This window comes from Trichechus manatus, unplaced genomic scaffold, assembly GCF_000243295.1.
Source record: "Trichechus manatus latirostris isolate Lorelei unplaced genomic scaffold, TriManLat1.0 scaffold00016, whole genome shotgun sequence".
Lineage (NCBI taxonomy): Eukaryota > Metazoa > Chordata > Mammalia > Sirenia > Trichechidae > Trichechus > Trichechus manatus.
The window spans coordinates 25,105,361-25,122,572 of NW_004443952.1; the positions used below are offsets into that span (position 1 = coordinate 25,105,361).

The window sequence follows — 17,212 nt, forward strand, 5'->3', positions numbered from 1 at the left end:
TGTTCTGCATCCTACTTTGGTGAGTGGCATCTGGGGTCTTAAAAGCTTGCAAGCGGCCATCTAAGATGCATCAATTGGTCCAAACCACCTGGAGTAAAGGAGAATGAAGAACACCAAAGACACAAGGAAAGTAGTAGCCCAAGAGACAGAAAGGGCCACATAAACCAGAGACTTCATCAGCCTGCGACCAGAACCAGATGGTACCCGGCTACCACCAATGACCGCCCTGACTGGGAACGCAACAGAGTCCTGGATGGAGCAGGAGGAAGATAGGGTGCAGAACTCAAATTCTAGTAAGAAGAGCAGACTTAATGGTCTGACTGAGACTAGAGGTACCCCGGAAAGTATGGCCTGGATTCTCTCCCAGCTCAGAAATAAAACAATTTCCGAGCCCAACTCTTCAGATAGACATTGGGCTGGACTGTGGGACATAAAGTGATACTCATGAGGAGTGTGCCTCTTAGTTCAAGTAGATATAAGAGACTAAATGGGAAGCTTCTGTCCAGAGGTGAGATGGGAAGGCAGAGACGGTTACAAGCTGCTTGAATGGACATGGGGAATCAGGGGTTGAAAGGAGGAGTGTGCTGTCACAGTATGGGGAGAGCAATTAGAGTCACATAACAATGTGTGTATAAATTTTTGTATGGGGAAAAAAAGAAAGAAAGAAATCAAACAACACATTCCATTAGGCAAATCTGCTGCAAAAGACCTCTTTAAAAATGTTAAAAAGCAAAGATGTCACTTTAAGAACTAAGTTGCGCTGACCCAAGCCATGGTGTTTTTAATTACCTCATATGCATGTGAAAGCTGGAAAATAAATAGGGAAGACCGAAGAATTAATTGATGCCTTTGAATTATGGTGTTGGTGAAGAATATTGAATATACTATGGACGGCCAAAAGAACGAACAAATCTGTCTTGGAAGAAGTACAGCCAGAATTCTTATTAGAAGCAAGGATGGCGAGACTTCATCTCATGTACTTTGTCCCTCACAGAAGGGACCATTCCCTGGAGAAGGACATCATGCTTTGTAAAGTAGAAGGTTAGCAAAAAAGAGGAAGACCCTCAAAGAGATGGATTTACCCAGCGGCTGCAACAATGGGTTCAAGCTTAACAATGATTGTGAGAATGGTGCAGGATTGGGTAGTGTTTCGTTCTGTTGTACATAGGGTCAACATGAGTCAGAATCAACTCGATGGCCCTAACAACAAAGCTACAGATTAACTTTACATTTCGGTAAAGTAAATAGCATGCTAAAAATTTAGAGTAAATATTAAAAGAATAGAAATAAAATAGGAACCAATAGAATAACGGGAAATTAACATTAAAAAAAACAAGAAATAAGAGAAAAATACACAAAAAGCAGCACAACAGAAACACAAAATAAGATGGAGAAATAAGATAAATTAGTGAGCACACCTACTTCATCATAATTAACAACCTGTCATTAAAGTAAAAAGACAAGTCACAAACTCAGATAATATATCTGCAACACATAATCAACAAAAAATTAGAATCAAGATTATATTAAGAACTTCTTCAATACAATGAAAAAAAGCCAATCCAATAGAAAGATCAGCAAATGACATGAAAAACTATTTCAGAGAATAGAAAACACTAATGGTGAATCAATATATGAAAATACATATAAATAATCAGAAGAGTACAAATTAAAACCACGGTAAAATAGCACTTACACTCATCAGATTAGAAAAACATTAAATAGCTAAAAATACCAGGTATTGGTAATTATGTGGAGCAATGGAAACTTATACTGCTGGTTGAAATATAATCACTACAACTACTTTGGAAAAAATCTGACATTATCTGGTAAAGATGAAAATATCTATTCCACTCCTAAGTATATATCCTGGAAAACTCTTGCGTATATATAACAAGGGACTTGCTGTGCAGAGTTAACATAGCAGGCATGATGTTTAGAAGTGCCTGCTTGCAGGGCTGGCCCTTGGCTAGCCTCTGGGAATTCAGCTTTTGAAAAGTTCCCAGTGCTTATAAACCTGTCTGAACGGCTGAGGCACTGAACCCTGCTGTACAAGCTTGTATAGACTGTACAACAGTATAATTTCTGGTGAACACCTGCTTTTCATTCTGTTGTTGTTAGGTGCTGTCAAGTCGGTTCCAACTCACAGCGACTCTATGTACAACAGAATGAAACACTGCTTGGTCCTGGGCCATTGTCACTATGGTTGCTATGTTTGAGCCCATTGCTGCAGCCACTGTGTCAATCCATCTCATAGAGGGTCTTCCTATTTTTCACTGAGCCTCTACCTTACCAAGCATGCTGTCCTTCTCCAGAGACTGGTACCTCCTGACAACATGTCCAAAGTACGTGAGACGAAGTCTCCCATCCTTGCTTCCAAGGAGCACTCTAGCTGTACTTCTTCCCAAGACAGACTTGTTCGTTCGTCTGGCAGTAGGTGGTATATTCAATATTCTTCACCAACACCACAATTCAAATGAATTAATTCTTCGGTCTTCCTTATTCATTGTCCAGCTTTCACATGCATATGAGGTGATTGAAAATATCATGGTTTTGGTCAGGTGTACCTTAGTCCTTCAAGTGACATCGATGCTTTTCAACACTTTAAAGAGGTCTTTTGCAGCAGATTTGCCCAATGCAATATGTCATTTGATTTCTTGACTGCTGCTTCCATGAGTGTTGACTGTGGGTCCAAGTAAAATGAAATCCTTGACAGCTTCAGCATTTTCTCTGTCTATCATGATGTTGCTTATTGGTCCAGTTGTGAGGATTTTTGTTTTCTTTATGTTGACGTGAAATCCATACTGAAGGCTGTAGTCTTTGATCCTCATCAGTAAGTGCTTAACTTACTAGGAAGTATCTTAACCCGATCACTTTAAAAAAAAAAAATTCACCAATAAAGACTTTATTTCATTGTTTTTGTTTTTTTTTAATATTTTATTGTGTTTTATGTGAAAGTTTACACAGCAAATTGGGTACCCATTTAACAATTTTTATACAAATTGTTCTGTGACGGTCACAATTTTCACAATGTGTCAGTATTCTCATTATTTCCATTCTGTTTGTTCTCTTTCCATTGATTCAGTTTCCCTGCCCCTCCTTGCCTTCTTATCTTTGCTTTTGGGTAAATGTTGACCATTTGGTCTCATATAGTTGATTATTTAAGGGAGCACATTACTCACAGGTGACACTGCTTATTTTATATGCCAATCTATTATTCGGCTAAAGGGTGACCTCCAGGAGTGGCTTCAGTTCAAAGCTCAAAGGGTATCTCAGGGTGATAGTCTCGGGAGTTCCTCTGGTTTCTATTGGTCCAGTAAGTCTGGCCTTTTTTAGGAATTTGAGTTTTGTTCTACATTTTTCTCCCTTTCTACGCAGGACCTTCTATTGTGTCCCTAGTCAGAATAGTCAGTCAGTAGTGGTAGCCAGGCACCATCTAGTTCTTCTGGCCTCAGGCTAGAAGAGGCCGTGGTTCATGTGGACTAGTTTCTTCTTTGCCTCTTTGGTTTCCTTTATTCTCTTTTGCTCCAGATGAGTAGAGACCAATAGTTGTATCTTAGATGGCCACTCTCAAGCTTTTAAGACTCCAGATGTTACTCTGCAAACTACGATGTAGAACATTATTTTTATGAACTATGTTATGCCAATTGACTGAGTTGTCCCATGAGACTATGGTCCTAAGCCCTTTAACCCAGTAAACCAATCCCCTGAGGTGTTTGGATATGTCTAGGAAATCTCCATAACTGTGCCCCCTACGTGTTTTATTATATATATGAATATATATGCAGCACACTCAAACATGTATATACATATGCCTACAGATACACCTATACATGATGCACGCGCACGTACTCACATATGCCTTCCTATACACATATATACATACATTTATACCTATGTAACCATACTTATATTTTTTGGTTGTTATTACTATTGTTGCAAAATTGTATATGTTATAGCATTTATCAAAATTGTCCCTTATTCTTACTTACTTCTTAGTGTCTTCATTTGCCTTGGTCAAGTTGTGCAGACTTCACCCATATTGGGTACTGCCTTTCCCATCACCAAAAATAACAAGTGTCTACTATCTAGATAATAATTTCCCCTTCCTCCCCCTCCCATCCCCAGTAACCATTAAAGAACGTTGCTTTCTGTGCGTATATCTATTCTTGACTTTTAATAAAAGTGAGACCATACAATATTTGTCCTTTTATGATTGACTTATTTCACTCAGCGTAACGTCCTCCAGATTCATCCATGTTGTAAGAATTTCGCCAACTCCTCATTATTCTTTATAGTTGCATAGTATTCCAATGAGTGTATATACCACAATTTTCCATAGTGATTGTACTATTTTACAATCCCACTAGCAGTGTACAAGTTCCAATCTCCCCACAACCTCATCAGGATTTGTTGTTGTTTTCTGTTTTTTTGATCACTGCCATTTTTGCAGGGGTGAGATGGTATCTCATTGCAGTTTTGATTTGCATCTCTAATGGCTAATGATCACAAGCACCTTTTCATGTTTGTCAGCTGTCGGAATGTTCTCTTTGGTGAAGTGTCTGCTCATGTCCTTTGCCCTTTTTTTTACTGGATTGTTTGTCTTTTTGTTGTTGAAGTTTTCTATGTATTTTATAGTTAGACTCTTGTCAGATATGTTGCTGCCGAAGATTTTTTTCCCAGTCTGTAGGTTCTCTTTTTACTCTTTTTGGTAAAGCCTTTTGATGAGTATAAGTACTTTTTAGAAGGTCCCAGTTATCTAATTTATCTTCTGTTGTTTGTGTATTTTTAGTTGTGTTTGACAGACTATTTATGCTAAAAATTAGGTCCCCTAGTTTTGCCCTGATGTTATCTTCCAGGAACTTTACAGTTTTAGCTTTAACATTTAGGTCTCTGATCCATTTTGAGTTAGTTTTTGTGTATGGGGTGAGGTATGGATCCTGTTTCATTTTTTTGCAAATGGATATCCAGTTTTGCCAGCACCATTTGTTAAAGAGGCTACTTCTTCCCCATTGAATGGACTTGGACCATTTGTCAAAGATCGGCTGCCCACAGACGGATGGATTTACTTCTGGGTTCTCAACTCCATTCCATTGGTCTATGTGTCTGCCATTGAACCAGTACCAGACTATTTTGATTACCATGGCTGCATAGTAAATTTTGAGATTGGGAGGTGTGAGACCCCCTACTTTGTTCTTCCTCTTCAATACTGTTTTAGCTATTTGGGGCCTCTTTCCCTTCCATATAAAGAAGGACATTAGTTCTCCATTTCATTAAAGAAGGCTGTTGGGATTTGAATTCGGGATTGCATTATACAGGCAGTCCCTGGGTTACAAACGTCCAACTTACAGACAACTTGTACTTGCCCTTTAATGTTATGTAAATTTGCCCTCACTTTGAAACAATTGAACCAACCCCTACTGGCAACAAATTCTTCATCACAATCATCTTCACTTGCTGTACATGCAGCTTTTAAATCACTGAAAAGCCTTCAAGCCTCTTCTTGCGTTAAAGTAAGCTAAATAAGAACCTTATGCACCTTTTCTAACTTACATACAAATTTGACTTAAAGACTACACAGTTAGGAATGGATCTTGTCGTAACCTGGGGACTGCCTGTATCTACTGATTGCTTTGGATAGAACTGACATTTTCACAATCTTAAGTCTTCCAATCCATAAGCATGGAATGTTTTCCCAGTTATGTAGGTCTCTTATGGTTTCTTGCAGCAGTGTTTTACAGTTTTCCTTGTATAAGTCTTTAACATCCCTGGTTAGGTTTATTCCTAGGTATTTTATCCTTTTGTTAACCCAATCACTTATGAGATATAAAAGAGCAGATCAGGCATAGAAGCAAGCAAGTACAGATGGAGGAAGACAGATGCCACGCCACATGAAGATCACCAAGAAACTGAAGAATAGTAGCTAAAAACAGATAAGGACCTTCCCCTAGAGCTGACAGACAGAGAAACTTCCCACAGAGCTTCGATGGCAACCAACGGAACAACAGAGCCGGTGCCCTAAATTTAGACTTCTAGCCTCCAAAACTGTAGAAAAACTAAGACACTACAAGAAAGAGAACTGTGGAACACCATCAAGCATACCAACGTATGCATACGAGAGTCCCAGAGGGAGACTAGAGAAAAGGACAGAAAGAATACTTGAAGAAATAATGGCAAAAGCTTCCCAAATTTGGTGAAAAAAATCTACACATTCAAGATGCTCAATAAACTCTAGCAGGAGGAAAAAAAAAAAAAAAGATTATCAAAAGAAGAGGAAAATAGATCAGCGGTTGCCCAAGAGCTGGGGGTAGAGGAGTAGTTGATTTGATTACAAAGATGCGTGAGGAAATTGGAGGGGGTGATAAACTGTTCAATATCTTGATTTTGGTTATGGTTACACAACTATATGCATTTGTAAAAACACATAGAACTGTATACTAAAAAGGGTGAATTTAACTGCATGTAAATTACATCTCATTTAAAAGGGCAGAGACAGTAAAGTATTGCCAAATGAAATCTTAGCTTTCTTCAACTTGGAAATAATTGACTTCCCTTTTATTCATGTTTCAACGATCTTTCATTAATATTTTCAATGATTTAGGAATTCATTTAATTTGCAAGCACATACTTGAGTTCATGTTAGATTCCAGGTGTTTGAATAATTGAGATTATATACGCTGTTTTAAATAGCAATCAAAATAACCAACCTGTGGTGTCTGGGGAGTGGCCACACCTGTTGATGAATTATCTTCACACCATTCATAGTCTATTAATCCAATCGCATAATTTTCGTCACTTGTGGTCACATCTTCCAGACTCAGATTCTTTGACTGTTCAATTAAAATACAGAAGAATTTAGAGACAACAGCAACATGATTCAAGTTTTAAAACATTATATTCCAGGCACAGAGTAAGGCCTTGGAAGAAGAAATGAATGAGAGATAGTATATTCAAGGTTCACCACTGGATACAGAAAACAGGAAGTCAGAACAATTTGTACCAGTTTTAGGTAGGAGAATCTCTGGCTCTCAAACAATATGTCTTGGAACAGTTTTATGTTACATATGCTACTTAGCTTATCATTATCAGACAATCGCTATAATACCAGATGAATAACTCCTTGGCCAACATAAATAAAAGGCTCTCACAGAGTAGAAAGTAGAAAGGAAACAACTTTGAGAGAGAGCGCCGAATCCTAACCACTAGACCACCAGGGAGCGTCAGAAACAACTTTGAAATATAGGTTTCTTAGCTATAAGAACATACTGAGCAGTTAATAATTTCTAACGAAAATAAGTTAGCCTTATGAAAGATCTCCTGCAGGCAGGAGATTTGGGATCCTGTGCTAACACTTCTACCAGAATAATTTATTTTCCCTCATTCTTCCCCACTTAAAAAAACAAAGCAAATGCTAAATATACCCGAAACTCTAAGACTGTGGGATACAACTGCATTTTTATTTCTCCCTTTTTCAATTTCCCTGAACATCTAGTTAACCCAACCAGACAATTCTACTTGAATTTCTTCCATCTCTTCCCTTCCTTTCCAGTCTCACTGCCATTGTCCTAGTTCAAGGACAAATCCTCTCATATCTGGCTATTCAATGAGACAATCTGGTCTCCGCCACCGATCTCTACCCCCTCTCAAACACAGATAACAGAGTTCCCTATGGTTGCCAATTATCATCAATTAGGAATGGCTGCGTCGAGTGCTACGTTGAGAATGATTCTAAAGCTTAGTTTAGACTCAGTGGGGAAAAGTACCATGATGTATGAATGATGGCTGTCATGGGTACTACAGTGGGGAGTAGTACCAACCCTCACTGAACAATTCTATATACTACTGGAAGAATTTTCTTAATCACTCATGTCTTCCTCTTGCTCAAAAATCTTCAATAGTTCCCCATTACCTGCAGCCTAAAGTCCAAATCTCTGATGTGGCATTTCACAGTTCTCTATAATCTAGCTCTCACCTACCCTTCCAATTCACTTCCTTTCACTTTTCCCCTATTTGAACTCTTCATTTTAACCAAATAAGGCTAGTTACTGCCAACAGAATATACTGAGCACATTTAGGTCCCTGAGCTTTTGCTAATTCCATTTATCTTACCTTAAATGCTGTGCTCCTTCTTTTCCATTTTTCTAAACTCAACTGTAGGTCAAGTTTGGATCACTCATGGTAATCACTCCCATCTCCTAAAGCCCCTATAGCACACCTCTAACCCACTCATCTGGCACCCACCATCTATTATGATGTAGTGTTACCTATACGGATGTCTCGCCTCAATTTGGTTGTTAGAGAGCAGGCACTATACCTTATTCAGACTTGTTTCCCAAGAGCCTAGTGTGGGGCCTGAAAATGATAATGATGTGAAGGATGATGTGGTCTTCTGTGATCCTTGAATCAAATCATATTATTGTTTCACTGAAAGTGGCATCTATTGATTGACAGTTAAGGATTACTTACTTCCTTATAAACAACACCCCAGGGAAAAAGGGCAATCTTATTGAGGGAGAGAACAGTACAAAGAGACTATGTGGTTTGCTTCAATGACTGCATAAAGACCAGAAAAGAATCCCAAATTTGATGTGTACTTTGTTTCTTATCATTAAAATGTCTACCTGATATAAAAATTGACTCAATAATATGAATACCAAAATGATCGAATTATTTGGTAAATACTCATTCATACAGTGGATTGAAGATTAAGAGTAAATATCTTCCCAAGTCTTTCCTCTTGCATACTTTATGAACCATGTAAGCAGAGTGATTGGGACCATGCCCAATCCAGATATTAAAAAATGCGATGGCTCAGGAAAATGTCTCAGAAGGCTCCCGCTCTTAACTTACGTCTTATAAATTAAACGTTTAGCTGAAGTGGTTATTCTAAGAATAAAGATGTTTAATACCTTTCTGCAATTATCTTGGTCAGAAGCATAATTCAGGCTTTTGTGTCCTCCTGGGCCCAAAGGTATTACTTGAGTGTGAGAGCTTAAAGGGTTTGGTGATGTGGGCAGGATGGGTGATGGGCTGATTCATGGAGCCCATGGGCAGGAGATCTGCCTGGGAATGGAGTATTCACCATCTCAATAAAACTCTCCAAGAACAGGCTAGAAAATTATCTCAAGAAAAATATTAGCTCACTTCGGACATTTCTTAACACAGCAGCCACTTTCACCAAAATTTTTTTTTTTCCCCAGTTGCTTAACACAATAAAACTTTATTTTTCACTCATATAATATTTTAACTTCAGTAATCTTGGTAACTTGGTAATTTTCCTTCAGGCTCCTTCCATTTTATGAGATAGTGGAATTCTCTGTTTCAAGCCACTGAAAAGAAAAAGAGAAGGTAGAGAATCCACATCTGCTTCTTGAAAGCTATAACCTGGAAGTGACATGCATCACATCCTTGTCCATACCAATGTATGTCCATATTTGGATATAAAATTTGGGCCTGAAAAGTATAGTCTCTGCCTGGGCAACAAGCTCTCAATGACAACTTTACTCTAGACGGTAAGTATGAATTATTTAGCGGATATATAGCCTTCTCTGCCACATCCTGTGGCGTAAGTGTTCAGAATCTGATGCTTTAATTGTCATTCATGTTTTGCCTTATGGACAAAGGTCATGTCTCAGTAATGTAGAGTCTTCAAGTCCCAACAATCTGCAACACTGTAATATTCTCTTTTGTTTCAATGTCTCACTGGATCCATCATTTTTCTTTGTAACAGGTTCCCAGAAGGAAGCAGATGGAACGCTCAAGGGGTAATCTAAGGGCATTTAATAAAGTGAGTGTCTATAAAGTTGTGGCAAGGGTTAAGGGAACCAACAAGGGATGGTGAAATATGTATTGGGAAGCTGGTATCACCCCTAGGCCTGAAGGATCAAGGAGAGGGTGGTTATTGGAACATCATGAGGACCCTGGTTGAGGACCCGCCTGACAGGGATTGTGGCCTAAGGTATAGAAAATGCAGCCTCTGCCAACCTGAAGCATGGTGAGAAGAGATCCAAGGAAATAAATACCCTGACCTCTCTCTCCTCCCACCCGATGATCCCCTGCCAGTGCCTCCCATTGGCTAAATTAACTGGAAGCCAGGGACTAAGTTTCCCTAGGCAATGCTGTTCATTTGAGTTGCGCCTCCTAAGGCACAGGGTAGGGCTGAGAGGATCTAGAAGGGCACATGGAGCATATCCAGCACATTGTCCAAATATTTCAGGTGATTTTCATGTGACCTGAGATTCTGGTCCAAAAAATAATGCACCTTAACTCCCTTGCTTGTTGTGTGCCTTCGACTCAATTCTGACTCATAGCAACCCCATGGGACAGAGCAGAACTGCCCCATAGGGTTTCCTAGGCTGTAATCTTTTTTTTGGTTTATTGTTGTAATTTAAATGAAGTTTACATTTCAAGTTAGTCTCCCATACAAAAATTTATACATACATTGTTATGTGACCCTAATTGCTCTCTCCATACTGTGACAGCACACTCCTCCTTTCCAGTCTGATTCTCCATGTCCATTCAACCAGCTCCTAACCCTCTCTACCTTCCCAACTCACCTCCAGACAGAAGGTGCCTGTTTAGTCTCTTGTATCTACTTTAGCTAAGAGGCACACTCCTCAGGAGTATCACTTTATGTCCCACAGTCCAGTCCAATCTAGAGTTGTCCTCGGAAATTGTTTTAGTTCTGGGCTAATACAGAATCCAGGGTCCATGCTTTGCAGGGTTCCTCCAGTCTCAGTCAGACCATCACTAACACTTTGAGTTCTTAGTCAAAAGTCCAACTAGGTAGGAAGAAAGGCCCCAGGAGGCAGGATAAGTCTGGCAGGGACATAAGACCCACTATACCCGCAGTATGTGATTAGAGTTCCAAAGAAAGATCTAAATCAGGTGTTAAAGGAATTCAGGCTGGCGGGGAGGCAGGGTTGGATTCAACAAAAGATCATGAAAAAGTAAAAGCCTGTAAGCGGCCATCTAAGATACTCCAATGGTCTCACCCTGTCTGGAGCAATGGAGAAAGAAGAAAACCAAAGACACAAGGGAAAGATTAGTCCAAAGGACTAACGGACCACAACTACCACAGTTTCCACCAAGACTGAGATCCAGTACAACTAGATGGTGGCCAGCTCTCATCACCAACTGCTCTGACAGGCATCACAACAGAGGGTCCTGGACAGAGCTGGAGAAAAATGTAGAACAAAATTCTTACTCACACACACACAAAAAAGACCAGATATACTAGTCTGACAGAGACTAGAGAAACCTGAGAGTAGGCCCCCAGACACCTTTATAGCTCAGTAATGAAGTCACTCCTGAGGTTCATTCTTCAGCCAAAGATTAGACAGGTCCATAAAACAAAAAGAGACTAAATGGGCACACCAGCCCAGGGGCAAGGATGAGAAGGCAGGAAGGGACAGGAAAGCTGGTAATAGGGAGCCCAAGGTCAAAAAGGGAGAGTGTTGACATGTCGTGGGGTTGGCAACCAATGTCACAAAACAATATGTGCATTAATTGTTTAATGAGAAACTTGTTTGCTCTGTAAACCTTCATCTAAGGCACAATATAAAAAAAAAAAAAAAGGTCATGAAGAAGATACCATTTTAACACTTTTTTTTTACATAGTTGAGAGCTAAAAAAAAATCTCAACCAGACAGTCATTTGTGCTATTTTGGATTGCAAAAAGAGGACCAACTAACTCTCTCTGAGGATAACAAAGATGCCAAGATCATTTAAATTGCAACCTGAATTAATCTGCGGGAAGATTAAAACCAAAAAAACCAAACTTGTTGTGGTTGAGTCGATTCCAACTCATAGCAGCCCTACAGGACAGAGTAGAACTGCCCCATAGAGTTTCCAAGCAGCGGCTGGTGGATTTGAACTGCCATGCTGAACACTTAACTGCTGCACCACCAGGGCTCCAACAAAGATGCTAAAATTATACTATAAAATTCCATACCCATCTGGCAAGTATTTGAAAGGCTGACTTTTAAGCCATGGGAGATACAAAGAATTACACAGAAGACAGAGACTAATGCAAGCATTTAGGAATGACATGGTGCTTCCAAATATGGAAAGCTTCTCCACCATTCCAAACAACTACGACAAAGAAAAATGAGACAAAGTAGACAAAATAGAGAAAAATAATTTGGTTACAACTAACTCTCATGCAAGGAATTAGAGTTGCATGAGTTATAGCTACTGTTCGAAATAAACAAAAAATCTAAACCCTTAACATAAATGGCAATCAAAATATCCATTAAAATATTTCACGTCATATAAAGTACAAATATACCCTTTAGTCACAGGTATTATTCCCAACAATTTTTAAAATTGTTATCTACAAGGACAATACTGTATCCTTTTAAAAGCACTTACATGTACATAAATTGTACAAATAAGCACATTAAAAGACTGGAAAGATATATAGTAAAATATTAACAATATTATCTATAGGTAGTAGGGTTATAGGTAAAATCTATTTTCCTTTTATTCTATCTGTGGCTTAAAACTTTTCTACAATAATCAGAAATTACTTTGGGGGAAAAAAAGGAGACTCTGCTGCAAAAGACTTCTTTAAAGTGTTGAAAAGATGTCACTTTGAGGAATAAGGTGTGCCTGACCCAAACCATATTTTCAATAGCCTCATATGCGTGCAAAAGCTGGACAATGAATAAAGAAGACTAAAGAATTGATGTCTTTGAATTATGGTATTGGCAAAGACTACTGAATATACTATAGGCTGTCAGAAGATCAAACAAGTCTGTCTTGGAAGAAATACAGCCAGAGTGCTCCTTGGAAGCAAGCATGACAAGATTTCGCCTCATGTACTTTGGACACGTTGTCAGGAGGGACCAGTCCCTGGAGAAGGACATCATGCTTGGTAAAGTAGAGAGTCAGCAGAAAAGAGGAAGACCCTCAACGAGATGGATTGACACAGTGGCTGCAACGATGGGCTCAAGCATAACAAAGGTTGTGACAATGGAGCAGGACCGGGCAGTGTCTTGTTCTGTGGTACATACGGTCTCTATGAGTTGGAATCAACTCGACAGCACCTAACAACAACGTTAACGTTCATGCTACCTCCCATTTTCCTCATCAAAAATGTTAAATCATAAAATGTCTTGCCTCTGGCCCCTTGACCCCAGCAAAGTTAATTTTCCAAGTAGTATATCCACTCAGGAACAGGGAGGGTACATGGCAAGACCGGCAGGCATTCACACAAAAAGTTGTAACATTTACCTTGAAGTCTCTGGATGGAGTAGCACTGGCTTGTCCACAGGAAAAAGAAGGAAGCCTTAAACGAACTGGTCTTCCTCGAGCCTTCTTGGCTAGAAGCAGAAGATAGGTAGCTGTCAGATGATCATATTGCCACTGGAGGAAAAGAAAAGTAAGTTGGTTAGAAGACTAAAGTTGTTTTTTGAAATAATGTTCTTTTTGAAATTAATTTTTATTTGTCTGAAGAGTAGACATTCAGAATTTTAAGTCAAATAGAAAGGCATATAACGAAAAACAGCAATCCCCTGCACCACACTCAACCTACACACACAATTTTTACTTGCCAGAAGCAACCATTTTTAAACTTTTTTAGCTATTTCTTCTGCTTTTAATTGCATATTTCTAAATTACTTCCTTCTACAGCTTCGATTTTATTTTCCAGTTTCAGATATTATCTATGGATTTCCCAGTACGGAAGATAAGAATTTAGCTCTACTACAACACCCTCCCCTTCCCACACACGTTTCCTCCCTGCATTCCCCTACTATAATTTTATCACAATTTTTAGTTAAATTAATATTCAGTATTTACATTTTATGATTATGGAAATAGCATCCACAATTAGGCAGAGGTAATATTCAAAATATTTAACTGGTACCCTGGCACCAGCCAATCAGAACAGAGTCCAACAGGTAAGTAGGGTCCTTAGGGGCCCCTGCCATGCCAAGTATTAACTCTTTAATTGCGGAATTGGAGGGGGGGAGCGGCTAAGGAAGATAACACGACAAAAGGGAGGGGATTTGGGGTGGTGGCTAGTTATCAATCAGTACATAAAATTCTAATATTGTAACAACCAGTATGGCCATATTGGCTAAATATCATCCCTGCAGCTAAACCAGATGGGGTGCTATCCTTGCATTTCCTTCATTTCCTTCTTTTATAACTTTGTTCTTCCTGAAGTTTAAAAAAAAAAAAAAAAGCTATCAGACTTCTTACTAATTCAACTACACACTCTCCAATGCTCTCCACCTCCTCTCAGTATGTTCCCACATATCAGCTATTCTGTTTTCCCCCTTTCTTGGAGAGATTCCAACTGGATGTCTGCATTTCTTGCCCTCTCTAGGCTAGCTTCTTTCCCAGTCTGCTATTGAACTGTCAGCCTAGGAATTCCCTTCATTTCTAGCCTACAATGCCTCCCCAGTTTCCTAGATCCTAAGTATCCCTTTTTCCTGGTTTACACTCTTGCTTTGGTGGAGCACATGCTCCATTAACTTCCAGAGGGTGGATGTGTAGGAAGTAAATTTTTTGAGATCATGCATCTGAAAAATGGCTGCATTCTACTGTCACACTTGATTCTGGTTTGGCTAAGTACAGAATTCTAGATTGGTAATAATTTTCACATTTTGAAGGCATTGGTTCATGATCTTCTCATGGTTTTCAGTACACCAACCAAAACCAAACCCATTGCCATCAAGTCGATTCCAACTCCTAGCAACCCTACAGGACAGAGTAGAACTGCCCCACAGGGTTTCCAAGGAGTGGCTGGTGGACTCAAACTGCTGACCTTTTGGTTAGCAGCCAAGCTCTTAACCACTGCACCACCAGGGCTCCGGTTTTCAGGATAGCTACTGAAAACTCTAATGTCTTTCTGATTTCCAAGTCTTTGTGTGTGACCTTTTGTTTTTCTCTCTGAAAACTTTTTGGATCTCTTTTTCCACAGTTTTCTGAAATTTCACTAGACTAGGCCTTGGTGTGTACAGTGCCATGGATCAGTTTTGTGTGGGCTTTCTAGCCATGGTCTTGTAACTTCCACTCAAGTGACTGGGCAGGACTGTGCAGATATGGTAATTATGGCCCACTAAAGGGATTGGCTGCTTTCGCCATCCCGCTGGGCTTGAAATGAACCATCCCAGAGGTGGGGAAGAGAAGAATTCCACCATCACCAAGGAAGGAGAGACCCAAAGGAGACAGCACAGTGGGCTTCCTGGCCCACAGAGTGAGAAGACTGTGTGCCTTTGGGTAGAGACTGAGGGCCAGGGAGAGGCGTGTGCGTGAGCATGGCTAGGAAGAAGTTGTCCTGATGGAAGAGCTGTATCCTTGAGTGTTCTTGAGCCTGAATTAAAACCTATTACTTCCCTAATAAATCCCGTAATTGTGAGTATGGTCTGTGAGTTCTGTGTGGCCACTGCAAAGAATTATTGAACCCAGCAGAGAAGTAGAAAGTGCCGTGGGAAGGACAGTTGGTGCTAGAATTGGTAAAGATGGCAGAGAGAGAAGGCATGTTGACCTCTACCTCCATAGGAATCAGCCTTGGGCTGTTGATATTTATTCCCCTCCCCCTGTGTGAAGTTAGAGGAGGTCAGATGCTACCCCCAAGCCATTTTTATAGTGTGTATCTATTTTCACCTATTGTGCGAAGACCTGGTTAAGTCCTTTCATTCTTAGAAACTCATCTTCTTTAGTTCTGGGATATTTCTTCTTGAAGTATTTCTTTGATGGTTTCTTCCCCTCTGTCTTCTCTGTTCTATTTTCTGAAGCTTCTATTATTCATATGTTAGACCTTTCAAACTGGTCATGTAATTTTCTCTTCTATTTTCCCATTTCTTTGTCTTTAGATTCTACTTTTGAAAGATTTCATATCAACTTCGTTTTCATTTCTGTGGTCATATTTAAGAGTTTTCTAGACTACTTCTTTTTAGTTATCTTATTCCTGTTTCAAGAATGAAATAGCTTCTCTTATCTCTGAGAATATTATTTTTTAGCCATTTTCTTCTGTTCCCTGCATTGTCTCTTTTTTCTGAGTATCTTTATTTTTTCTCTCCCCTGCCCCCACTCTGTTTGTTTTGATCTGACTTTTATATTACAGGCTTTGCTCAAATGTCGAATAATCTTTGGCTGTCTGTTTCTATTTAAAAGTGAAGAATTATAACTACACAGTGACTTAGAAGCTGTGTATGGGGTGAGGCTGCTCTGCTCATCACCTTGGGGACTTTTCTCTAAGGTAATGAGACAGGAGCCTGAACTCCCAGTCATCACCATATAAGGTCTGTTCTCTTGGCTTTTCCCTAGAAATAAATTCATCCAATCTTTTCCCCCAACCCCACTATGAACAGAATAAAATCTTGGTTCCAGCATTCTCAGAATTGAGAAAGGGGAGGGAGTTAGAAGCGGTGGCCCACTGTTCAACATACGGATGCTGTATGTCCATGCATCCATTTCAGAATGGTTCCTCACCACCACCTGAGTTATGCTGGTACAAGAATGCCTCTTGTTCAACATTTCCAGTCTTCTGCTGGGGTAGGAAAGAAGTGGCTGTCATGTAGCACAGGGTAGAGAAAGGGACCGAGGGGTCTAACTGCTTCTAATACAGACTTTCAACCAATTTTTCCGTTTTCAGCCCTACTCACTTCTCTGACTTCTGATTGGCTTGCCTGCTGCCTTTTGGCACTACAGGCACTGAGCTTTCAGCTTACCACTTACCTATTTTATAGCTTCCAAAATTTTATTGGCTTTCCTTTTGTCTCCCCTTTTATTCTCTTTGTCTTTGTGAGTTTTTTGCTATTTTATTCCTTTATTGTTATTTTAGTGAGGTTTTAGGAAGTGTTCAATGTAAACATATCTGTTAAATCCACCACATTTAACGGAAATTTTCTAAATTGTGTGCTCACAAAGACTATGAAACTCTTTGCCCTAGAAAACTGTTAAATTGTAACAATACTGAAGAATATTTAATTCTATGCACCCTCTCACAAAGTACATGACCCAAAGGGGTCTACTATCAACTTTCTTTTATTAATAAATTCTATCAGTTAGTATTTTAGATGGCCACAGTCAGAGTATATGCTTAGAAATTGGCATAATAGCCCTTTCAGTCTAGTGGAGAAAAGTATAAAACATACTGTGATAAATTATCATGCAGTGTTGCCTTTAATCTAGATAGGGCAGGGGGAAGAAGGGACAGAAAAGGCTTCTTAGAAAAGATACCTGGGAACTGAGTGAC

General features: G+C 39.5%; 1 protein-coding gene across 2 annotated transcripts in view; it reads right to left on the minus strand.

Annotated features, from left to right (window-relative positions):
• MELK (maternal embryonic leucine zipper kinase) overlaps positions 1-17,212 on the minus strand; it is a 108,444-nt gene that overhangs the window by 33,872 nt on the left and 57,360 nt on the right. For both annotated transcript variants that reach the window (XM_004372256.2, XM_023727505.1), the window contains 2 exons: positions 13,237-13,368; positions 6,708-6,830 (listed from right to left, as the gene is read on the minus strand). In XM_004372256.2, the coding sequence (XP_004372313.1) occupies positions 6,708-6,830; positions 13,237-13,368 (255 nt within the window). The remainder of the gene's footprint in view (positions 1-6,707; positions 6,831-13,236; positions 13,369-17,212) is intronic.